This window comes from Lactuca sativa, chromosome 9, assembly GCF_002870075.4.
Source record: "Lactuca sativa cultivar Salinas chromosome 9, Lsat_Salinas_v11, whole genome shotgun sequence".
NCBI lineage: Eukaryota > Viridiplantae > Streptophyta > Magnoliopsida > Asterales > Asteraceae > Lactuca > Lactuca sativa.
In genome coordinates, this window is record NC_056631.2 from 199,599,406 (window position 1) to 199,626,789 (window position 27,384).

A 27,384-nucleotide genomic window follows, 5' to 3' on the forward strand; every position below is an offset into this window, starting at 1 on the left:
AAAATGATATCTAACTTTAAGAGAGATTTGGGATCAAAGTTTTTAGACAGCCTTTATCCACTTGTCGGTACCTTCCATATTCACATCTTTGTCTGGTCGATCGTCGGTATTGTGGTCCACTTAAACACGAAAAATTTGTGACAGATTTAGGACATACTATTTGTTACAAGACATGATGAACTTAAAAACCTAAAATTTATATATGATCCTAATTTCTTAGATACTATATCTTAAGGTCCATTCATCTGACGACGACCAGGGATATTGTTGTCCACCTAAATTGAGCAGCGAGATCTATAGACAATCTGTATGTGTTCAATTTTAAGTGTACTGGAATGTGTTTCCCGCTTCCTGATATACCCCAGCCATCAAGAACTTCCAGAGTACTCCTTACACCGGGTGAGCAGACAACCATTCAGAGAGAGAAGAGATTCAGAATTCTATTGCTAACTACTTCAGAGGGGTTGAGAAGAAGAAGGTTGCATATGTTGTGTACCAGGTCGGATTAGAAGTCGTGCAAAGGAGACAGCATATGGCTAACAGATAAGAACTATTTCACACATTTATATATAGCCTACAGAGAAATAGAGTTGCATATGTTGTGTACCAGGTCGGATTAGAAGTCACGCAAAGGAGACAACATATGACTAACAGACAGAAAGAAAGAAAATGATATTCTACAGACCTAATTTATCGGAATTTACCATTCGCCCCATCCAACCGAAATTAAGGACAGAATCCGCACATCGAGGAAAAGTTAAGCCACGGTTCCAAGTACAGGTTCAATTAATGTGACGAGTAGATTCCCATATATATCTCCCTGCTCAACCTATCCGAGCGTCGTATTGTCAGGCTGCACGTATCTAACTAGGTCAAGATTTGTCAAGTCTATAAATTTCCTAAGTTCAACTCTCCCTAGTCAAGTCCATTTAAAAATTTTCGTGCCTACCGACGCATCAAGACAGAGCATAGACCCTTCAACTTCGGGTACGTTACGCAGACTCGGGTTGCCTGTTATCACTTGATAATATCACTTCCCAAAACATCTCCTGCAAGCACATTTTATAACCAGCATATTTTTTATTGATTTTTTTTTATTTTCTAATGTTTTTGTATTTTTTAATTTTCTAATTTTTTTTTAATTTTCTAATTTTTGTTTTGTTTTTATTTCTCCCCCTAAATTTATGCATAGGAGAGAAACGAAAGTAAATGCGCAAATTTAAACTATCCTAAAACAAAAATTAGTCTTTAAAGCGAATCAGGTTAAGAAAAACTCAGGAGTATAGAGAAGAAAACGCAAACCATAAGTCACTGATTGAATTTGCATCCAGAAGGTCTAAGAACAGCACACGTAATCTCAGAACAGATCCGAAAATTCTTCATGTCGTTAAGCACTAACCCCGTTTGATCCCTTCTTTTCTTCCTTTCCCGCAAAGGACACATACTCTCAAATAATGTTCTGAGTGTTGTACAGTTGAGAGATGTCCCCAATCATATGCCAGGAGCAGCCACTACCAACAAACTGAAGTATGATGATATGCCTCCATGGCTGCTCCGACACAGACCGGGATCAGTTGGTCTTTGGAACCCAGTCCATTTTGAAACTGGGTCGACCTTTGTCATCCTTGCACGGTACTCTCTCCCATGACATGTCCTGCTTATCACAAATAGAAGACATAGAAATATTAGAATCGTTAGTTGATTTGGGAGATTGAGCCTTCGGAACCCATTTGTAGTTGGGTTTAACCCATTTCTTTTTCGATCTTATGAGTGGCTCAATACTTGATTTGGCACTTGAAGCCGATCTTCGAGATGACTCTGATTTTGGCTTCACGGGAGCATCTCTTGGATTTGACTTTTTGGCCGACATTCCCTTCTTGCCCTTGGGATTCGGATTCTTGGCCTTGGGAGTTGAATTCTTGGCCTTCTGCGCGTTCCAGTCATCATTGTCTGAACGTGACCTGGAAGGGTTTCTTTTGAAGTATCTCCCACTTGGTGCGTTTTTCCATCCTTGTGCGTAGTAGGGAAGGTATGGGCGATTTGGACAGTTTCTGGCAATGTGTCCAGGTGTTCCACAGTGAAAACAAGTCTTTTTCTTCACTGTGAAGTTATCTCTTCCTGCCCCTGGTGGCGTATCCTTGTTTTGTCTCTTGTTGTTCCCATATGCACACTTACAACAAACACTTTGTTGCGCTGGAATTGGTGGCCTGTATTTACCAACGACAGGATGATTAGAAGCAACAGATTTAGAGTTCAAGGGGTCGTTTGTTTGTTCAGAATAACTCCCCTTGTTCTCATCCTCTGCTACTTTACCTACACATGTAACAGAAGCCTCAGTATTTTCAACATTAATAACTCCTCCTGACACAAATCCAGCTGGTTTTCCGTATTTAAGATGTGCCTCCCTGTCAATTTCTTCTTGTTTCATAGGGATGGATGTGCAGTTATGATTGTAAGGAGGAGGTACATTATCATACCCTAGACCCTTGCTTTGATTTTCTTTGAATTTTAACTGGGTTTCATATAAGGACTCGACTGTCTGACTTGACGCAGTATAATTTTTGAAACTGACATCAGTTTTTCCACACTTAATTTTTAAAGCGTCAAGTTCTTCAGTTACAGCAGCAAGTTGACTCTTAACATAATCATAATTTTCACACTTGTTGCTATACTCTTCCTAAAGTTTCTTAAAGTCCTTGGTTTTTGCTTCTAACTCAACCTTCAGGGGTTTCTGTCCTTTCCTGAGTTGATATCCTTCATATCTCAGGTCCTCAACTTCTCTTTTAAATATATCAATTTGTTTCCGAAGAAATTTAATCGTATCTTCACATGATTGAGAACATGAAACTTCACATGAATGAGAACATGACACTTCATTGACCGGAAGGTTTACAGAACTCTTTAAAGCGTCAAGCTCTTCAATTACTTCAGCAATACTAAGACGATTGAGATCTTTTGTCTTCTTGATAAAAACTACATTCATATCCCACGATTTTGGAAGTGAATTCAATAGCTTTTTGTTTATCTCGGACTTAGTCAAGAAGATCCCGACTATATTCATCTCAGTAGTGAGTGTAGTAAACCGCTGCAATTGAGTTTCGAGCGTTTCTCCAGGGACATAATCGAAAAAGTTGAAATTTTGTCTTAACATATCGTGACGACTCTCTTTCATGTTTTCAACTCCCTTGTAGACCTTAAAATTAATTTTTTAAAAAAACAACTAGAAGCAAACGTCAAATTTAAAATGCCTTTTTATTTATTTATTTATTTATTTATTTTTAAAAACAACCTTAAAAGTCAAATTTAAAAAAAAAAAAAAAAAAAAAAACAAACTCAAAAGTCAAAGTTAAAAGTCAAACCGAAAAGCTAAATTTGAAAATTTAAAAATTAAACGAAAAAGTCAAAGTTTAAAATCAAAGGTCAAACGTGAAAGTCAAAAATTAAAAATTAAAATTTTTGGTTGAAAAAAATATTTTAAAAAGGAAAGAAATTGATTTTTGGGGCTAAAAGTGTCAAATTTCGAAATTAGGGTGCGGCTGGAAGTGTTTAAGTTTAAAATTTCGAAGGGAAATCACAAGGGTTCGGTTGGTTGAGTTGGATAAGGCGCTGAGGATATGGACTTGAGGTTCCGGGTTCGATTCCCGGCACCCTCACTTTCGTTCCTCTCCTTTTTAATTAAGGCGTTGAGGCTTGCTGTAACTTAGCCGGCTTCCCTAGCCGCGAACCCGTGCCGAAATCCGAGCCAATCTGCCGAGTCGATCCGTAAACACTAACTTCGCCGCCGGCCGTGAACTGTTTCCGGCAGTAAGCTCCGGCCGAAAACCCTTCAAGATTACATGAAAAACAGCGAATTTTCGACTTTGAAGCTCTAAAACTCGATCAAAAACCCATTTTTATTAAAAACACAAAGAACAAACCCCCCTTATTTTTGCAAGATCTATCCAAAAACGCAAAAATATTTCGAAAATAAGATCAATATTGGTCCAAATAGAGTTTACGGCCCAAGAACTCGGTGTTTACGGCCGTAAGCTAGGACCGTAAACACAGAATATTCGATATTTGGATGAAACAATAAATCCTTTTGACTGATACAACTTGGCTCTGATACCAATTGTAAGTCCCTAATTTGTCTGTGTATCAGTCAGATCCGTTTGATGGTGCGGAATCTCAATCAAACGGATGATGTAAGATCAAAAATAGAAGAGAAGGAGAAGAAGAATTAATATGAATCTTGTATGTATTGATATGAATTATAATCCGGATACAAAAGATTCACACACACGATTTCTCTCTCTGGTCGTAAACTACTTCGTGTTCATCAATATTTACTCCTCACCCTAACACCTCTATTTATACATGTTGGATATGGGCCGGAAACAAATGGGTCGTAAATGAGTTTACGGCCGTAAGGTGTTTACGGCCGTAAACTCAGCCGTAAACTAGACCGAAAATTCATAAATATTACAGAGAAATACAATTGCTTAGAAAAGTAAAGTATAAACCATATTTTGACCCAACAAATTGAACATTATATATATATATATATATATATATATATATATATATATATATATATATATATAAAGAGAGAGATAGAGAGAGAGAGAGAGAGCGAGCTAGGTTATTTTGTTTTTTACATTTATTGTGTGCTAGAATGCACCAATAGAAATTTAGTAAATTAAATAATTATTTAATTAGATAAATATATATTAAATGATATCGATAATTATAATTCTCTTCTTATGGAAACTAATTAAATCCGTCATTAATGTCAACAATAACATTCTTTCAGAATGAATTTGCATCTAGGTTTTTATATATGAGTTTGTATTTTGTTTCGGGACTCGCTTACTTAAAATACAATAAAGTTGAATAGAATATGAAGAACGAGAGTGTATTCTACTATAATCCACTTTCATTCTGCTGGATTACACTCTCATTCTTCTAGATATGAATTCATTCTGAAAGAATATTATTGTTGACATTAATTACGAATTTAATTGGTTTCCATAAAAACAAGTTATAAATATGAATAGCATTTAATGAGTAAAGTCGAAAGCTTTACCGTCCTAGATGTGTATTCGACTCAGATCTGGAATATGGAACTTAGATTCGAAGAATAATGGCTTAATACATTAAGAAAGCTTAGCATACTGAAGAACTTGACAAGTTGGGTCGAAATGTCCCGATTCCGTAGAAGGAACGACTCGACGAGTTCAAGGACGGACTTGACGAGCTGAGTTTGTGTAACACCCATAAAAATCATGCCATTTTAAACTTTTAAAAATATTTCAATTACTAAAAGTTATTACAAAAAGGTTTCCAAATAGTTTCATATCAGAGTATCCCAGAAATCCAAATCAAAATATGAGGGAGTGTACAGTCACGCTTTCGCCTTCTCGCGGTCATCCGATGTACCTAAAACAATAATCGACAAATGTAAGCTCGAAGGCTTAGTGAGTTACCCCCAAAATACCAATCTCATACAACCATAAACATATCATATAACAAACACAGAACAACCATGCATCTCGAGTCTACAGTGTGACTGGTCCGCCCGCACCGGGCCTTCAGTCCACCTGGTCTACTCTCTGAGTCTACAGTATGACTGGACCGCCCGCATCGGGCCTTCAGTCTATCTAGCCCACTCTTCGAGCCTCGACACGTCTGGACCGCTCTCTCGAGGCCTTCAGCCTATCTGGACCGCTCGTCGGGCCTTCGGCCTGACTACGTGCCCTCCTAGTCCTACAGTCTATCTGATCCACCTAGGTATGTTGGCCTACAGCATGAAGCAGGACCCGCCTCAACCCAACCCCCATACCAATCAAACAATCATGTGCACATAAATATCATCCGGTAGCATGTATATAACAGATAATCATACCGATCTAACAGATCACTAACACAGCAACCATCCTATTACAGGATACCGACCTAACCGGTCACTAACATAACATCATCCTATATACCAGGATACCAACCTAAACCAGGTCACTAACATAATACCATCCTAACTACCAGGATGCAGATCTAGCAAATCAATAAACATATCAAGCAAATACCCGGATACAAATCCTATGAAGGGTCGGCCTTGGTGCCTTAGACCCTGTTGATATAGTGAGGATAACTCACCTCGCAATGTCGGTCTGAACTGAAGTGTCGACTCCTGAAGTGTTGTCTCACCGAAAATCCCGTACTATCCAAAATAACGAATGTTGAGTCAACATATGGGCTATCAATCCTGACTAAGGGTCCATATAATCCATTTTGTCTTTTCTCTAATTTGGGCCAAGGTCCAATACCAAAACAAAACCCAACACTAGGTATGCTTTCCAAGCCCACTAGTGGCCCGTTAATGGCCCAATTTTGCTAAATTGGGCCCAATCCCCCTAATGGGCCTTACCCTAAGCCCAAATATCTTTGTGGCCCACATTATCTGACTTCTGATGGCCCACAAAGGCCCAAATAACCAAAATCCCCTACATGGCCCAAACCGAGGCCCAAAACTCATAAGGCCCATATCTGATGAGTATGTTGGGCGTACTAGCTAAATGGTTAGTACGTTGGGTGTAATTGCATGAACGCTCAACGTACTCCCCTGTTGAGTCACTTTCCCATTAAGTGCTTAATACTCCAATCCACAAGCTACAATCACAGATCCAAGTCCTTTTCAACGCCTTAATCCATAAAGTCACTGACTTGGTGACTTTACATGACCCTAATAAGCCCAAACACCAAAATAACATTCCATTCTCATAGAAATGATCTTAACTCATGCATGAATCCAATAAGACATTCAAGATGGCAATTTTCTGCCTTAGGGACTCATTTTGAACTGATAGGGGCAACTCTAAGTCCAGTTTCGGATTTAAACCATAAAGTTTTATACTTGGGACCAAAATGACTTCAAAACCACACTACACTAGATCTAAGCATTCTTGAGGAAAGTTATGATGTTTATACCTCCAAAGAGTATCAAATGATGATGTTATTCCAAATCTATGAGCTCAAACTTCCCAAGTCCTTCCTTGCCAATTTCTTCTTTCCTCTTCCAAGCTTAAAAATCACCAAGATGGGTGTAACAGCCCGAAATCTCAGGTATTGTTTAATTATGTTTTTTGGGTGGTTTAAGAGGGGACTCGGCGAGTTGGAGCCTAGACTCGCCGAGTAGGATCGCAGACTTGGTCGCAGGTCCGCGACTGGACTCGACGAGTCCAGATATGGACTCGGCGAGTCGACGCTGTTCAGCAGAAACCCTAACCGTTCAGTTTGAATCGTATATAACGCCTCTTAGGCCGTCATTTTCCGTCTTTTGATCGATTGAAAGGAACCCTAATCGTTGTGGACGTCTAGGGCAGGAGAGAAAGCTATTGGAACTTGGAGGAACTTGTTAGACAAGAAGAAGAAATTGGCCAAAGGAATATCAAGGAGGATCGAGTTCTGAGGTTTGGGGAACACAGAGGGAACGTTCTCAGGTAATACTCGGATCAATTCTGTTAGTTAATGTGTTTATGGACCTAGGGTTTATGAAAAACCCATTTAGTGATTAGATGGGTTATTATGTTATTACCCAGATGTTATACCCTCAGTAATGAGATGTTTAGAAGTCCAGAGAGTCCCATGGTTGTATATCTTGGGACCATACGTAATTCAGGAAGCAGTTGCTCGTCTGCATGGCATGGACTCGCCGAGTTGTTCTTCAGACTCGGCGAGTAGCTTGAAGATTTACTGGGACTCGCCGAGTTGTTCTTCAGACTCGGCGAGTGGAGTCGGGGTGGCCCCGCGATTCTTTCAAGGGTAACTCGTCGGGTCGAGGAGGGTACTCGACGAGTAGATAAGGAATCTCAGAAAGTTGAAAGACGTCTAGACTCGCCGAGTCGCCATGGTACTCGCCGAGTCCGGTCGAGCTGACCGTTGACCGTTGACCAGAGTTGACCTAAGTCTGACTTCTTAGGGATAGTCACCCTTAGAAGTTATAAGTGTTAATGAGATATGTGATGTTATAGGAAGGTTGTAGCTCGTCGGATTGTGCACGAGTGATTTCAGGAGTTGCTAGCTTTCAGCATTTACGAGGTGAGTCTTCTCACTATACTGTACCCGGAAGGGTTTGACTGTGTAACCAGAAGGTCGGATATGTTATGTGATATGTATGCTGTATGTGGTAAGTTAATTGTTATATGTGCTATGTATGATATGTGAGCCGGAAGGCAATATGTTATGGGCCGGAAGGCGATTATGTTATGGGCCGGAAGGCTTTGTAATGAGGACCGGAAGGTCAGGGCCTGGAAAGGCGTATGTGTGTAAGTGTATATTGGGGAACTCACTAAGCATTTATGCTTACAGTTGTTGTGCATGTATTTCAGGTACTAGCGAGGACCGTGGGAAGGCGCCGGCATGATCGATACACACTGAAGATTGTCTTTATGATCTTGGGATTTTGAATAATTGTATTTGACAGAATAATTAAACTATTTATGCCTTGTTTAAAATGGAAACAATAATGTTTTTAAAAATGAAAAATTTGTTTGAAAAATTTGAGTTGTTACAATTGGTATCAGAGCCTTGGTTTGAGGGATTCGGGTGCACCTTAGGGGGTAACTGAACTCAAACCGAGGATTTGAGGAAGCTTTTCAAATAAAGGCATAAACTTTTGTAAATGGTTTTGTGGTAAGCAAGAAAGAAGCAGTGTGTACGATCAGTCAGCGCCCGAACGGTAAAGATCCCCAAAATACCTTACAATATTATATGATATGAATTGTTATGCATGCTAGAAGACTAGGTATTCATGATAGGACTAGAGTGGCCTGATTTGTGATGCCTTAGTCTAGGGAAGTTGCCTATATGAGATGCTTGCTAGTATGCGGGTAGATAGAGCGTATCAGAAGTAGAGTACTCACTATCCGGGGTTTGGGGAGGAGGACTTGGGATGAACATTGATGCGGTGTGGTCGGTAGTATTGGGCCCGTACTACCGAGGACACCGGGTCAGTGGGAGGCCCAAGTAAGAATCCCTGGATATCTGGGACTGAGTAGGGTTGCGTATCGAGTACGATTATACTCGGTAGAATCTCTGATAGTTTTATGTTGTATTTCAGAGATATCATGGTTAGACCGCGTCACGGAGCAAGTACGAGCGGTGTGAGTGACGAGGATATTCGTCAGATGATCCACGAGGAGGTGGCGGCGGCGATCCGGGCTGAGATCCCGGAGATGTTTGGGTCTATCAAGACCACCCTGATGGAGACGTTCGACGAGCGGTACGCCGCATTGACTGAGGCTGCAACCGCTGCAGCTACCGCAGCTGTGGCCGCTGCTAGGCCACAGGGGGGTGATTCATTGCTGTTCCGAGAGTTCAGCAACACGAAGCCACCAGAGTTCGATGGGACGCAGGATCCGATTGCTGCGATGAGGTGGATCGCAGATATAGAGGGGTGCTTCTACACTTGTTCATGCCCGGAGCACCTGAGGGTACAGTTCGCTTTGAACCAGCTCCGTCTGGGAGCAAAGGACTGGTGGAAGTTCGTGACGGCGAACTTCACTTTGGCAGAGACTGCGGCAGTGACATGGGAGGGGTTCACTACCATGTTCAGGGAGGAGTACGTTCCCCCGGTGGAGCGGGAACGATTGGTTCAGGAGTTCTTAACCCTCAAGCAGGGTACTGATTCGGTGGCGGCGATCACGCGGAAGTTCCATGAGAGGGCGATGTTTTGCCCCGAGCTGGTGGCCACAGAGCAGGCTCGTATGAGCCGGTACTTGGGTGTTCTGAGGAGGGAGATCCGGGAGTTTGTGTCAAACTCCACTTACCATACTTTTACTGAGCTTCAGGCGAATGCCAGGAAGCGTGAGATCGAGTTAGAGACTCAGGCCAGGGAGGAGGCCGAGTCTCAGCGGGCAGACCGGCGGCCGGCTCAGTCTCAGCCGGCAGCCAAGCGGATCAAGTCCGCCGATTCGAGGACGGGAGGTTCGAAGAACCGCACTTGCGTAAAGTGCGGCAAGGGTCACGATGGGGCGTGTCGAGCCGGTGCCTGCTACAAGTGCGGCAAGGAGGGGCACATTGCTAGGGAGTGCCCCAAGGGGTTTATGGTTTGCTTCCATTGCAACCAGACCGGCCATCGAAAGGCCGAGTGTCCGCAGCTTCGTCAGGGATCTGTACCTGTTGCCAGGACTACTGAGACTCGACCGGTGAAGGTCGAGGCCCCGAGGGCTCGTGGGAGAGCCTTTCAGCTGACTGCGGAGGAGGTCCGCGCTGCGCCCGATGTTGTGGCAGGTATGTTGTAATTCGTGTAATTATTTTAATGTCGATATGTTATGCTTATGTTATTATGCGCGTAGGTACTTTCCTTGTGAACTCTGTGCCTGCCTTAGTGTTATTTGACTCGGGTGCGAGTAGGTCCTTTGTGTCCTTAGCCTTTAGTCAGCAGATCGGCGTTAGTCGTGAGTCGTTGAGACGACCTTTGCGAGTTTCTATAGCTGACGAGAAAGTGATTCGTGCTACGGAGGTTCTTCGGGAATGTGTACTAGAGATTTTCGGGGTTGAATTCCCGATTGACCTGGTTCCTATTGCGATGGGGGATGTCTGTGTTATCGTGGGCATGGACTGGTTGAGCCGATTCGGCGCTGTCATCGACTGCGAGCGTCAGTTGGTGACCATACGAGACCATAGTGGGGGAGTTCTTTCGGTGTACGGTGAGGGTACCCGTTCAGGATCAGCTTTTTGTTCGGCCGCTAGGGCGAGGCAGTGTCTACAGCAGGGCTGTAAGGGTTTTGTGGCGTATGTGATGGATACGCGGGAGGTTTCCGAGAGACCGAAGTCAGTTAAGGAGGTCCCTATGGTGCGTGAGTTTTCAGATGTTTTTCCCGAGGAACTGCCGGGAGTACCGCCTGTGAGGCAAGTAGAGTTTGGTATCGATCTGGTTCCGGGGGCCGCGCCTATTGCTAAAGTGCCCTATCGTCTTGCACCTCCAGAGATGCAAGAGTTGTCCTCGCAACTCCAGGAGTTGCTGGGAAAGGGATTCATTCGGCCGAGCAGCTCGCCATGGGGAGCACCTATTCTGTTCGTCAAGAAGAAGGATGGTTCACACCGGATGTGCATTGATTACCGGGAGTTGAACAAGCTAACGGTCAAGAACCGTTACCCGTTGCCGAGGATCGATGATTTATTCGATCAGTTGCAGGGAGCATCTTGGTTTTCCAAGATCGATCTGAGATCAGGATACCATCAGGTGAGGGTACGGGAAGAGGACGTCCAGAAGACAGCGTTTAGGACGCGATATGGGCATTATGAGTTTGTGGTGATGCCTTTTGGACTCACCAATGCCCCGGCTGTGTTCATGGATCTCATGAACAGGGTATGCAGGCCGATGTTGGATCGGTCAGTGATTGTATTTATCGACGACATTCTGGTGTATTCGAGATCTAGAGAGCAGCATGAGGAGCATTTGAGGGAGGTCCTTGAGGTATTGAGGTCGGAGAAGCTTTATGCAAAGTTCTCCAAATGTGACTTCTGGTTGCGGGAGGTCCAGTTTCTAGGACATGTGGTTAATCAGAAAGGGATATTGGTCGATCCGACCAAGGTTGAGGCGGTGATGAGTTGGGAGGTGCCGAAGTCACCCTCTGAGATCAGAAGTTTCCTTGGGTTGGCAGGGTATTATCGGAGATTTATCAAGGATTTCTCCAAGATCGCAATGCCACTCACCAGATTGACCCGGAAGGGTGTTGCATTCTCATGGGGGCCCGAGCAGCAGACCTCCTTTGAGACACTTCGCCAGAGATTGTGCGAAGCCCCGGTATTAGCTCTCCCAGAAGGGATGGAAGATTTCGTGGTATATTGCGACGCATCGATTTCGGGATTGGGTGCAGTGTTGATGCAGAGGGGTCATGTGATAGCTTATGCGTCGAGGCAGCTGAAGCCTCATGAGGCGAGATATCCCACGCATGATTTGGAGTTGGGGGCAGTAGTGTTCGCTCTCAAAATTTGGCGTCACTACTTGTATGGGGTTCGATGTACGATATACACGGACCATAAGAGTTTGAAGTATTTGATGGATCAACCCAACCTAAATATGCGTCAGAGGAGATGGTTGGATGTGGTCAAGGATTATGATTGTGAGATCTTGTACCACCCAGGAAAGGCTAATGTGGTAGCCGATGCATTGAGCCGCAGGGCGGAGAGCACTCCATTGCGAGATGTATGCTTGAGACTGACTGTGATGACTCCAGTATTGGACGCTATTCGTGGAGCCCAGGCAGAGGCTGTACGACCAGAAATGCAGAAGAAAGAGCGGGTTGTGGGGTTAATCCCAGAGTTTGTTAAGGATAGTCGAGGGCTTATGACGTTTCAGGGTCGGATTTGGGTACCGTTCGTGGGCGGTACGCATATTACGTTGATGGAAGAGGCTCATAGATCTAAATTCTCGATCCACCCCGGTGCTACAAAGATGTATTTGGATTTAAGGAAGGAATATTGGTGGCCCTGTATGAAGAGGGACGTAGCATGGTTCGTTGAGAGGTGCTTGACCTGCCGTAGGGTTAAGGCCGAACACCAGAGACCGCATGGCAAGTTGCAGCCATTGGAGATCCCCGAGTGGAAGTGGGAACAGATCACTATGGATTTTATCACCAAATTGCCAAGGACTGCTAGGGGAGTTGACGCAATTTGGGTGATTGTAGATAGGTTGACGAAGAGTGCACACTTCCTTGCCATCAGTGAGAGTTCTTCAGCGGAAAAGTTGGCGGAGATATACGTGAAAGAGGTGGTGTCTCGGCACGGGGTGCCGATCTCGATTGTGTCAGACCGCGATGTGCGCTTCACTTCCAGGTTCTGGAAGAAATTCCATGAGGAGCTGGGTACTAAATTGCATTTTAGTACCGCATACCATCCCCAGACAGACGGTCAGAGCGAATGGACGATTCAGACGCTGGAGGACATGCTCCGAGCGTGTGTGTTAGACTTCGGGGGTAGTTGGGATGCGTATTTACCGTTGGCAGAGTTCTCCTACAACAACAGCCATCATTCGAGCATTGGTATGCCACCTTTCGAGCTGTTGTATGGTAGGAGGTGTCGGACCCCCATTTGCTGGGGAGAGGTGGGACAGAGAGTGATGGGCAGCACGGAGATCGTGCTCCAGACGACAGAGCAGATTCAGCGAGTGAGACAAAGGTTATTGGCGGCCCAGAGCCGACAGAAGAGTTATGCAGACAGGCGCCGATCCGAGCTGGAATTTCAGGTCGGCGACTTCGTTCTCCTGAAGGTCTCTCCTTGAAAAGGAGTGATTCGGTTCAGGAAGAGAGGCAAGTTGGGGCCCCGGTATATTGGGCCATTTCGTGTGATTGCAAGGATAGGTCGGGTAGCCTATCGGTTGGAGTTACCAGCGGAGTTGGGTCAGATCCATGACACTTTTCATGTGTCGCAGTTGAGGAAGTGCATAGCCGATGAGTCGGCAGTGGTTCCATTGGAGGATATTCAGGTGGATGCGAGCCTGAATTACGCGGAGAGACCAGTGGCGATCAGGGATCGGAAGATCAAGGTTCTGAGGAACAAGGAAGTACCTCTGGTGTTGGTTCAATGGCAACACCGTAAGGGATCGGAAATGACTTGGGAGCCGGAACGTGAGATGCGGGAGCAGCATCCGGAACTATTTGCAGAGTGAGACTTCGAGGGCGAAGTCTAATCCAAGTGGGGGAGAGTTGTAACAGCCCGAAATCTCAGGTATTGTTTAATTATGTTTTTTGGGTGGTTTAAGAGGGGACTCGGCGAGTTGGAGCCTAGACTCGCCGAGTAGGATCGCAGACTTGGTCGCAGGTCCGCGACTGGACTCGACGAGTCCAGATATGGACTCGGCGAGTCGACGCTGTTCAGCAGAAACCCTAACCGTTCAGTTTGAATCGTATATAACGCCTCTTAGGCCGTCATTTTCCGTCTTTTGATCGATTGAAAGGAACCCTAATCGTTGTGGACGTCTAGGGCAGGAGAGAAAGCTATTGGAACTTGGAGGAACTTGTTAGACAAGAAGAAGAAATTGGCCAAAGGAATATCAAGGAGGATCGAGTTCTGAGGTTTGGGGAACACAGAGGGAACGTTCTCAGGTAATACTCGGATCAATTCTGTTAGTTAATGTGTTTATGGACCTAGGGTTTATGAAAAACCCATTTAGTGATTAGATGGGTTATTATGTTATTACCCAGATGTTATACCCTCAGTAATGAGATGTTTAGAAGTCCAGAGAGTCCCATGGTTGTATATCTTGGGACCATACGTAATTCAGGAAGCAGTTGCTCGTCTGCATGGCATGGACTCGCCGAGTTGTTCTTCAGACTCGGCGAGTAGCTTGAAGATTTACTGGGACTCGCCGAGTTGTTCTTCAGACTCGGCAAGTGGAGTCGGGGTGGCCCCGCGATTCTTTCAAGGGTAACTCGTCGGGTCGAGGAGGGTACTCGACGAGTAGATAAGGAATCTCAGAAAGTTGAAAGACGTCTAGACTCGCCGAGTCGCCATGGTACTCGCCGAGTCCGGTCGAGCTGACCGTTGACCGTTGACCAGAGTTGACCTAAGTCTGACTTCTTAGGGATAGTCACCCTTAGAAGTTATAAGTGTTAATGAGATATGTGATGTTATAGGAAGGTTGTAGCTCGTCGGATTGTGCACGAGTGATTTCAGGAGTTGCTAGCTTTCAGCATTTACGAGGTGAGTCTTCTCACTATACTGTACCCGGAAGGGTTTGACTGTGTAACCAGAAGGTCGGATATGTTATGTGATATGTATGCTGTATGTGGTAAGTTAATTGTTATATGTGCTATGTATGATATGTGAGCCGGAAGGCAATATGTTATGGGCCGGAAGGCGATTATGTTATGGGCCGGAAGGTGTTGTAATGAGGACCGGAAGGTCAGGGCCTGGAAAGGCGTATGTGTGTAAGTGTATATTGGGGAACTCACTAAGCATTTATGCTTACAGTTGTTGTGCATGTATTTCAGGTACTAGCGAGGACCGTGGGAAGGCGCCGGCATGATCGATACACACTGAAGATTGTCTTTATGATCTTGGGATTTTGAATAATTGTATTTGACAGAATAATTAAACTATTTATGCCTTGTTTAAAATGGAAACAATATGCTTTTAAAAATGAAAAATTTGTTTGAAAAATTTGAGTTGTTACAATGGGCTTCTCAAGATTAAAATCACACAAGAATGAAGGGATGAGACATTCTAGGGTTTTTCTGAGGTTGGGGAGGCTGATAAGGGGCTAGGTTTCAAGTCCTCATGCTCTTTATATAGTGTTTGACCCTAAAATTAGGTTTTAGTGTCGCTCGGCATACGCCTCCAACACCCGTGACCATTTAACCTTCTACGTCGGGCGTATTCACCCAGCTGCCACCTTTGCCTTGCATGGTCCTTTCTTGCCACTTCCTTCCAGCCAAGAGCCAAAAATGACATAATAAAAATCAGAAGGATGAATTTGAAGCTACTTGAAAAATGGGATGTTACAATTGGGAAGTCCTGATTATGTTGATAGGAGGAACTCGACAAGTTCGTGAAATAACTCGACGAGTTGGACAGCGATTTCAGGGTTTAATGATTTATGGAACTCGGCGAGTTGAGTCACCCCAGAATGTTGACTTTGACCAGAATGTTGACTTTGACCAGGGTGTTGACTTTGACCAAAGTTGATCCCTTAAGGGGTTATGAGTATAAAAAGGGTAATTAAAGGGAATATTTTATGTGTAGGAGTTTGAGTGTGGTTGATTTCAGAGCCAAGACCGTTCAACTACTTTACAGCATTTAAGGTGAGTTACCTTCCAGTAGAAGTGGGTCGAAGGCACCAATGTCGGCTTACTAGTAGCTTATTACATTAGAGATGATTGTCTTTGTGATAAATGTATGGGGTGCCACTATATGTTATGCTTTATGTGCTAGTATGTTATGATATTATGTGATAGTGGTAAGAAGGGTGAAGTAGTCCTCGGAACCGGTTAAAATAAACCAGAGGACAGGTCGGGCACCCAGATATGCCTAGCAGGGTAAGTCGAGCACCCAGATATGCTTAACAGGGTAGGTCGGGCACCCAAATGTGCCTGACAGGATAGGTCAGGCACCCAGATATGCCTAGAAGTATGTGATTATGTGGTATGATGGGGGAACTCACTAAGCTTTATGCTTACGGTTTTCAATTTTGGGTTTCAGTTACTTCTTCTTCGAAAGGAAAGGAGTCGGCATGATTGCAGGGCATCACACCATGATTCCGTACATGAGATCTTTGGGATTATACTCTGATGTTGTTTTATCATGACATGTTTTGACTATTGATACATTGGTTTTGAAATAACTTGATTCTATGATGTTTTCAGACAAATGGTTTTATAATTATTAAGTTAAAAATGAAATTTTTGGTCTTGAATTTTGGGAGGTTACAATTTATATATGTTTAATTGCGACAATTTATATATGTTTAATTGCGTCTCATTTCTGGTTTATGTCTTTTTGTGTCATTATATACATTGTTGGTGGACACGTGTTGTTCATCAGGTTGGTTGTCTATCAGGGTTACCAGGTGTGATCCACCGCTTCCTTTAGGAAGTGATATGTGTTTTGTACACATGTCCCCCCATTTCCCCAAAAATTCATTCGTGTAACACCGTCTGCTCTTCCAAACTACCCTCTCATCACTTTCTATGCTTTCTATCTCTTCTTCATTCGTTGTTCCTCTTTTCTTCGTCCTTTGTTCTATCTCTCCCCAGATATCCCCAATTTCACCTCCAATTCATTTCCGACTGGAACCTTCGTCCGATTTTTTTTCTGCTTCTCCCCCATCGCCATCGAAAGACCAGTGCACCACCACTCTTTCTTTCCCCTCACACCGCATCAACAACAATACAAACTTAGCAATGTGTTGATGCAGTTTCACCTCCTTTGTGCTTTCTTGTCCAATAGAATTTTATTTTCGAGATGTTGATTGCCATTTTTTTAGTGATCATGGCTTCATGAAAACCATCGCTCCCACTAGATTTGGTATAAGGAAAAATTGGCCATGTGTTGGGGAGGAACAGTCGTGGGGTATGGAAGGTCTATTTTGCCTTACCTTCTTAATTTTCTCCGAAGCCAGCATGATTCTTCCAATTTGGGCTTAATTAGCATCCAATTTATTTTCCTTAAGTGAAGTAGGGTTAATGGTTTTTTTCGTTTTTTGCAAATGATTTTCGATTTGTGTGTTGTGCGTTGTAGATAGCGGTCTGAGGCAATTGAGGTCGCCGAATTGTGGCCGGAGTTAACACAAACATAATTATTTTTCTTCTACATCAAGTTTTCTACAACATCTTCTTTTACAAAAAAAAAAGGGCTAGGGTTTAGATAAGAGTCGTTTTCAGAAAATGGAGGATATCAAATGAGGCAGTCCTAGGAGTTGGTGTTTTTAAATAAGGCATTAAACTCGAAATCTAAGGTTTTGCATTTATCTCGTCACCAAGGCGTGGCCATCGCATGACCACATCATGGCGATTTAAATGATGCGCATACCTAAAGATGGATGCCACGGCTACACGTGGTGGCCAACTTAAAACATCAAAATGAAATCATGGAATTAATACCTGGAAAACTGTTGCCTAAAGATTTCGTCAAGTTGATGTGTTTATACTTAGAGAACCAAAAATTACTCAATGACAACAACCTCTTTAAACTAAACTAGCCAGGGCGTAGTCATATAGGTGCAAGAGTGAGCATTGGTGCACCTACATAAATTTGAGATTATATATATATATATATATATATATATATATATATATATATATATATATATATATATATATATATATATATATATATATATATATATGTGTGTGTGTGTGTGTGTGTGTGTGTGTGTGTGTCCGCGCGCGCATGCAATATATATTTTTGTTAAATAAAAGGAATTATAAAAAGAATTAGAAATTTTGAAATTTAGTAGAAGATAATAAATTGTTGCATATGTTGATTAGACTCCATTTTAAATTATTTTAATGAAGTAAGACAACACCATGTGCAACTTAATTAATAACTTAGTTTTGAATACATATATAATTACATTTTGTTATCGTTTGGAAAATTTTGCCATTTATTCGTATTTATAAATTATTTTGTCTATCCTAAAACAAAATCTTGATTATGCCCTGAAACTAGCATTCCAATTTTATCTTTGATGTAGTGTTGAATTCATGTGATTGTGACCTATTAGCACCAACAGCACTACATTGTTTTAACTTAAAATTTGAAGCTTTATCCCAAGACCATGCGAGTTATAAAAGTCTTCCTCACACGATGATTAAAGAACCCAGCATATGGTAACCCGGTTTGACTAAACACCAACTTATCTTCCGCAACTTTCATATCATAAATCAAAGTAAAATTTAAATTATTTATTTTGTAATATGTACAAAGGATGATAGGAATGCATTCGTTTTCTAAGGCAAGATTAATTATAAAACTAGAAGGTGCAATAAATAATATGAAAACAACAAAATCAATATCACAAAAAATAAATAATCATTACAAATCTATTTTAAGTTGATAACAGATAAATTTATGAGACGAAATATTTTGTTTTAGCACACCAAAAATGTTTAGCCCAGACTTTATTTGCATTCACGAAAGAAATATCACCACTGAATTCTTAAACAAACGATTTAGTTCATCTTAGAAGAAGCTAACTCATGATCTTTTTGATTGTAGATCACATGAGAGTGATAAATTATAAGATTAGGTTTTGTATCAAAATTCCTTGTGAACCGATCTTTGTTATTATTTGATCGAGCTGAATCTTGAATAAGAACATCTTGAATCGCCTTTGGCATGGGTTCATCTTTCATTACACTTCTCCAGTATTCTTTAGGGCCTTCTCTTGCATCATGGAGACTTGCTAGCTAAACACCAAAAACCAGAAAAATAGTTACAGAAAATTGGAAAAATTCAAGAATTTTGAATAAAATTGCACTCTACATGAACATGAAAATGAATGAACTCTTACTAGAATAAGGGAGAAGAAAAACAAACCGGTCGAAAGAGATCTCATGTTTTTAGGTAGTTGAAGGTTTTAGCGAGTAAAATAAGTAATTATATATTGGCATTTATAGATGGTGTAATTTGGCTAGGCTATAAAAGCTAGTGGGACCCACGTTATTTAAACCTATTATATTAACATAGCAAAGTGCACCAACTCAATATTATTTTATTTTATTTTTTTGCTTTTTTTATAATTAAATTAGCTGTTTAAAATGATTTTTTAATACTCGTTATAAATTTAAATATATTATTGAGATTATTTTATTTTTATTTAGATAATTATATAAATTTGTTTTAATTTGACATGTAGCATATAGTATATAACATATATTCTTCTCAAATTCATTTTTTTATATCATTATATATAATATGTTTATTATATTGTTGTAAAGTATATTTTTCATACAATATATATGTTGGAATATTAACTTTTATGAATGAACATTAATTTTTATGGTGGACACCTCATCACAACTATTTTCAATTGGATTAAATATAATAGTCATTTTGGTATGTAATTGGACAAATTGGATTTGCTTTCCATTTTATTTTATATCTTGTAATTGTTACTTTGATTTTTTAAGTTGTCTTATGTTTGATTGGCAGTGGTTTTAATAATAAAATTCTGCCGTTTCAAAAAAAAACATTAACTTTTAATGAGTGTTTGAAAGCAAGAAATTTAATAAAGTGTATGATATTTTTCAATGAATATAATACCTTAAATATCATTTAATTTCAAAACTAATTACACTTTTTAATTGTTATAATTCACTGATGTCAATGATAAGTACTTCTTCATTAAAATACATAATTCACTATTTTTTTCATTATCCATATAAATTTATATGATAAATCATTTTATATAAAACTATTATAATAATCATAGACTTATAAGACTAGTGAGTGTGAGTAACTAGCTAAAGGATATTATTACACCAAATATTTGTCACCTCACATGATGTCGCCTCACGGTATTGTAATACCAAGTGAAGAAATAAACAAACATATTATAAGAGCATCTTCGATGTGAGCTTTTTTTATAACTTATTATTATTGATTTTTTATAAATGATCACTTATTTCCATTGGAATACATCATTTTTTTGCTTATTTTTATTGACCATTCAATATATATTAAATGGTCAATATAGTTTAATTTTTTGTATATTTTCCCCCTCGTCTTCTAATTATATTTTAATTTACCCCTTTATTATATTTTAGTTTTCAATTTATTTATTTATTTAGTAGTTAATTTGATTTGTCACTTTATTTAATTTATCTATCAAATATTTTGTGACATCTTAGGAACTTTTAGAGGTATTATAAAAATGTGTTTACAACAATGTGTGTTTAAAAACAACTAACTAAATGGAGAGAGTTATATAGAACATTTTAAATAAATAAGGATAGATTAGTTAAATTTAAAGGAAAAGCTAGTGGAAAAGGTTAACCATTGGAGAGACCATTTATTTAGTGGTTAAAGTTAATGTAATTATGAGGTGGCAATAATTTCAAGCTATAACATAACTCATCCATTGGAGATGCTCTAACATACTCAATTTTCCATGTCATCATTTTTTTCGATTTAATTTTTATTATTTATAAAAAGAAAATTAATTTAATAAAACATGTTATTTGAACAACACCTGATTTTCTAATTAAATATACCATTTAAAAATATATATTTAAAAAAAGCATTACAACAAAGAAAAACAAATAACATTTAAAAACAAAAAAAAAATGTGCCCCTAGATTATTCATCTTCATTTCCATCATATATATAATCTGCTAAATCTTTTCGAAGTTGTCTGTGTTTACGTGAGTCTTGAATATCAACGACCATATATAAATATTTCGATGTACTCGGTTGAAATTGTCTGTGTTTGGGCTTCGAAGCCGAATACTCCGTAATATTTCGTCATTTATCTTCAACCACTATGTTATGCATTATGATACATGCATACACAATATCTTGTAGAATGTCTAACTGATATAGTCGTGTCGCATATTCAACTATGTGTTATTTCGACTTTAGAATTCCAAAAGCGCATTTCACATCCTTACATACTCCTTGTTTTTGTTGAAAATTTTGTCTCTTGGTTCCAATGGATGTTGAAACGCCTTCACGAATGTGGAATATACTAGATATATTTCATCCGTAAGGTAATACCCAAACTTATATTCATTTCTGTTCACTGTGAAAGGGGCATCCGATGCCTTTCCTAACAAAATATCGTCGAATATTGGTGAGTGATCAAGAATATTCACGTCGTTGTTCAAACTCGTAACCCCAAAAAATCATATTAAATCCATAAATCTTGGGAAGCAACATCCTCTAATACCAACAAAGGCGTTCCATGATGACCACTTGCATATTGGCATTTCCACGCCACGGGACAATTTCTCCATTTCCAGTGTGTGCAATCAATGTTTCCAAGCATACCCAGAAAATCGTGTCTTTCTTCATGCGTTGCATATAGTTGGTGTATATCATTCAACGAAGGTTCGCGCAAATAAACGTCAACGAAGGTTTCAACAACACCTCTCGCCAAAATTATTAGCCGTTGCCCTTCGTTACCATCACCGTGGACAACAATATAACACGTAAAAACGGAAGGTCGAAGCTGTGTTCACCCGTTATCACACCATTATTACCCTTTCCACGTCATAGTAAGGTGTATGGACGTTACCCATACCATGCAGTTTAACTGTACAACTAATCAATATTTTAATCAAATTTCATAATATCAATCCCAAAACATGATATATTGTCGTTTAATTATTTCTAAAGTTTCCGGTGAATTGTGTGAATGTAAATATTTCTTATATATAAGTACTTGCAAAGGAATTAATAATGAGAAAATATCATTTTAATCCAAGGAACTTTTCATGTTTGTTTTAAAATGTCACTCAGTTATTTTCTTTTGCATTTTAGGGGAATTAATTATAATGTGACCTATTGAAATGGTCCCTTGACCCCTGATAGAAGGTATCATGCCAAACCAAATCAGACAAAAATAAAAAGATCGTAAGGCTCTCTTTAAACGTACAAACATCTTGGCTTTGTGATTATGTCATCTAGTAACCAAAAATCATATTAGGGGAAATAAGGGCATCACAACCATGTGATTGATTAATGGTTTTGTGTTTTGAGAACCGCCTTTGTTTCAAGTCTTTGCTTCCGATTTCCTAAATGCTGTGCAACTTCCCAATAATTACAATTTCATCCCTATACAAGAGTATCTCTCTTTTGTTAACGATGGTGATTTTGCTGTTGATGGTGTCCTTTCAGACAACCCAATAACTCTATATATAGCTTTTGGTATGCACATATGCCTTTTCTTTTTGTCTTCTTCCTCTTCCTAGCTCGATCGTACTTCCATATTCTAATTTTTGACATTTATATTTACAGATTGCTTATCTCACTAGGGGAAAAAAACGAATCACAAAAAGCTAATATTCTATTTGAGTATTCATGAATCATTCCCTTTTAGAAGAAATCTTTTTCTTTATCAAACAACATTTCATTATTTGGTGTGTGTGTGTGTTTTGGTGTGGTGGTTCAATAAAACCTTTGATCATCTCATTTGAAGGAGCAAGCAGGGAGTACCCTGGTTGTATGGACATGGCATATCGTTTCAGATGATACATATATTATCGATTGTCATGTTCAAATGACGAGTGATGGAATATCAATTTGTTTCTTCTTTGTTTGGTTCCTGATTGGAAACTGAGTCTTTCAACAACATCACTCATATAATCACCTTAATTTCATCTCGTTTGTCGAATTGAACATCTAAAGACAGGGATGATACACAAGCATTATTTTTTGGAAATTTAACAAACATGTTAGGAAAAAAAAATATAAGCAATGCATAGAAGGTGTTCGACAAAATGTTTGAAAGAATAATTTTGTCTACATCAAACCTCTCAAGTATTAATCTCATTTATCAAACATACATCACCATATTTTACCTAGTTAGCCGGTATCAGGTTAAATAAGGATCTTTTAAAACTGTAATCTCATACTTCATTCCCTTAATATACACAAAAAAAAAGTGACATTTTAAAACAAACATGACAAGTTCGTTAGGTTAAAATGATATTTTCCAATTAATAATTGCATTCTTATATCATTTCTTTTTAAACAGCAAATCTATCTTATTTTTATTAATCTACTCTTGATACCACCCATATCATATCACAAATAAACCTTGAATCCTCCTCCACGATAATGAATTAATGTTTATATTCAAGTCCTAAGCGTATCGACATAAATATTGCATGGATTACTACTCATTGGGTAAGTAATCGTTTATACAATCGTATTTAGTTTTTTATTGCAAGCAAAATATAAATTTTTTTAAATATTAAACGATAATATAATTTGCAAAACAATCACACAAAAACAGTCGAATAAAGTAGTTTTATTTTGTATTTAAATTTTGACAATGCAAGAGGTAAATGGTAATATATTTCATATTTCTTTAACTACATAATTGAATTAGTTTTTTATGAAGTATATATTCCATTAAGCATCTATAGTCACTAAACACTACAAAATTTAATGTACCGTCATATCATAATTTCAACTTCTTTTCAACTTTTTGATATATTGGAAATGATTATTAAATTGTTATCAAAATGATAATGGTTTCACATGTATTGTGAGTTAGAATGTACCAATAAGAATTTAGTAAAAGTTATATATATATATTAAATGATATCCATACTTATAATTCCTTTTTAGGAACTAATTAAATTTGTCATTAATGTCAACAATAATATTCTTTCAGAATGAATTCGTATGTAGAAAAATAAGAGTGTATTATAGCAGAATGAGAGTGATTTTAGTAGAATACACTCTTGTTTTTCATATTTTATGCAAGTTTATTGTATTTTAAGTGAGTGAGTAATGAAACAAAAAACGAATCTATACATAAAAATCTAGATGCGAATTCATTCTAAAAGAATGTTATTGTTGACATTATTGACGAATTTAATTAGTTTCCATAAAAAGATAATTATAATTATGGATATCATTTAATATACATACAATTATGGAAATCATTTAATATCTATCTTTATTTAATTAAATAATTATTTGATTTTACTAAATTCCTATTGATATATTGTAGCACACAATAAATGTAAAAACACAGTAACCTAGTCCTATATATATATATATATATATATATATATATATATATATATATATATATATATATATATATATATATATATATATATATATATAGGACATAGAGAATATGTGGCTGTTATGTACCTAATATTAGGTATAGAACCATCAAAAATTAAATAGTTTTAACCAAATGCAATCAAATCTCTTTACCATCTTTCTTGTATTATCTATTAGACTAGATAATAGGATTTGTACATATTTTTATGGAGTTTCAAGTATTTTATTTTGCACCATAAAACATGTATAAGAATACATTATCAACTACCTATAAGCCTTCATATTCAAATTTAATATAGAAAACTATAGTGAATGATTGAAATTATTCATTAAAAACCCACTAAACTTATTCTCATAAAACATCCAAAAGAACCATGCAAATGTACATATGGTATGTGTCAAAGAAAGTTATGAAGCCTGCTAGAGGTCTAATATAAACAAGACATTCGAAATACATAGATGTTCGGGATAAATTATTAAATCAGAAATAATATGAGCTCAAAAGCAATAAGAAGAAACTAACAATAAAAAAATTGTGTTTTTTAATCAAAATGAAGTCAATTTTGATGGTTCTATACATAATATTGTATATATGACAGCCACATATTCACTTTTCTCATATATATATGGTTACATTATTATGTTCTAACTATTTATTGTGGGCATCTAAGATTGATTTTGTACCAATCATTTTAGTTATTTTCAGAAAGTAATTAATGCATATTACATGTTGAAGATATAATAAGTATTAATTAAATTTTCAGCATTTAATATGTATTAATTACATTTTTATATTAACTAAAATGATTGGTCCAGAATCAATTCTACATGCACATAATAGTGAATAGAAACATTTGAACCTAACACACATACACACTCTCTCTCTCTCTCTCTCTCTATATATATATATATATATATATATATATATATATATATATATATATATATATATAGGCCTAGGTTATTTTATTCAAAGTAATTATTGAGTTATTGTATGCATAAATGTGGGTCAATCAAATTTACTTATTTTAAGAAAGTGATTAATATATATTATTGAATTAAATATAATTGAAAATATCATCTTAATTAATTACAAGGGTAATTTAGTCAATTAATATAGATTTAATAAAGGAAAATTGCATTTTTTAAGAGATCATAGATTCTATTAATTTTAAAAATCCGATTTTACATATTATAATTTTTTTAATTCGGACATTCTGACAGAATATGTTTATGAGTATATTCAAAAATAAAAGTATTCTTCAACCATAAATAATAAAAATATTCTTGAACCTATTTTTTGATCATGAATTTAAAAACTTCTTGTAGAATAACAAATCCTTGAACAATCAATTGAAGAATAAAAATAAAAAATACATTATTTCTTATAGAATACGGGTAACAATTGTTAAGAATTACATTTGTTGTTAAGGTATAAAACTAAAAAACAATCAAACCGGGAAAGAAAACATCAAAACCTAACAACGACTACTACATTCTAAAAGAATAATGTGGTCCGTTTCAATTTTATGGTCTATTCTTCAAGCATCAACTTCTGTGATCCCAACAGAATTGGAATTCGTCTTTCCATTCCAACAGAATTAGAATTCGTGATTCCATTCCAATAGAATTGGAATCTCACCAACATCATCCATTGAATCATCTACATAAACACTCTTCCATTCTCTATTCTTTTTCTGCATTGATTCACAATGTAACGACCCAAAAATCACGACTAAAAATTTCTTTTAAAACATTACTAAAACCATATTTACAAAACTGTATCATAAGTCATAACATAACTTTTAGAGTATTAATTCAAAACATAATCTCATTATCAGAGTCAAACATTCTCAGGCTAACTGACTATGGTGTGTGCACTGCAATCTTCCTGAGCTCCTCTTTTGAAAAATGAGTACCTGAAACCAAAACTAAAAACCGTAAGCACGAAGCTTAGTGAGCTCCCCCAATCTACCACATACCATGCAATAACATATAAAGCACATATTGGGCCTTGCCCACTGCATCGGACCGAGGTCCGGACTAACTGGGGCCTTGCCCCCTGCATCGGACCGAAGTCCGGAAACTGACTGGGACCTTGTCCCCTGCATCGGACCGAAGTCCGGACTAACTGGGGCCTTGCCCCTACATCGGACCGAAGTCTGGAAACTGACTGGGACCTTGTCCCCTGCATCGGACCGAAGTCCGGACTAACTGACTGGGACCTTGTCCCCTGCATCGGACCGAAGTCCGGACTAACTGGGGCCTTGCCCCCTGCATCGGACCGAAGTCCGGAACTAACTGAACATCACATAACATAAACATATCAACTAGCATGAACACACATATACTGCATACTGCATCGAGCCGTAGCCCGGAACACATAACCCATAAATCCTGTCTGAGCCACGAAGGCATCAAACATACTAACTACTGCATCAGATCAAAATCCGGAAACTACTGCTAGCTAAACGGGCCGGCATTGTGGCCTTAGACCCGTTCCTACTGGAAGGAAACTCACCTGAACTGCTGAGCTCCGCCGATAATCCTCTGGCTGCTGATCGACAATCCCCTGAGCCGCTGCTCCTCCAGCTCTCCGAGCTACCAATATCAATATGACACTTAGTCTGACATTCCTCTAAAAGTCAACAAGGTCAACTCTAGTCAAAGTCAAAGTCCTGGTCAAAGTCAACCTTCCAGGTCAACCCTACTCGCCGAGTCCACCTAATGACTCGCCGAGTTCATATGCTCAGGGTCTTTCTATTCGCGACTCGACTCGCCGAGTCAGTCCATGACTCACCGAGTCCAACTATTTCCGAGTCCTGACCTGTCCAACTCGCTGAGTCTCCACCCGACTCACTGATTCGAATCTCAACTCGAAGGGATTGGGGTTTCGCGACCTGACTCGACGAGTCCACTAATAGACTCGTCGAGTCCAAGGCAATCTTCAACCAACTCGTCGAGTTGTTCTTCCAACTCGCCGAGTTCATGCTTAACTTCATCCGACTCGACAAGTTGTTCATCCCCCTCGTCAAGTTCCTCCTCATCTTCATGCTACTCGCCGAGTCCACTCGAAGGACTCGCCGAGTCCATTCAGATCTACATACATGCAGAGGACTTTTGAGTCATGCATGGACTCCAAACTGTAGATCCACTCTT

At 38.9% G+C, this 27,384-nt stretch overlaps 1 protein-coding gene across 1 annotated transcript; it reads right to left on the reverse strand.

Moving 5' to 3' along the window:
- Positions 1–18,471: 18,471 nt before the first annotated feature.
- Positions 18,472–19,066, reverse strand: LOC111918184 (BURP domain-containing protein 17). Its single transcript, XM_023913842.3, has 2 exons — positions 18,992–19,066; positions 18,472–18,887 (listed from the first exon to the last, which is right to left on the reverse strand). Exons 1-2 carry the CDS (start codon positions 19,034–19,036, stop codon positions 18,651–18,653), a joined length of 282 nt encoding a protein of 93 aa, XP_023769610.1. The 5' UTR covers positions 19,037–19,066; the 3' UTR covers positions 18,472–18,650.
- Between the last annotated feature and the right edge of the window lie 8,318 nt (positions 19,067–27,384).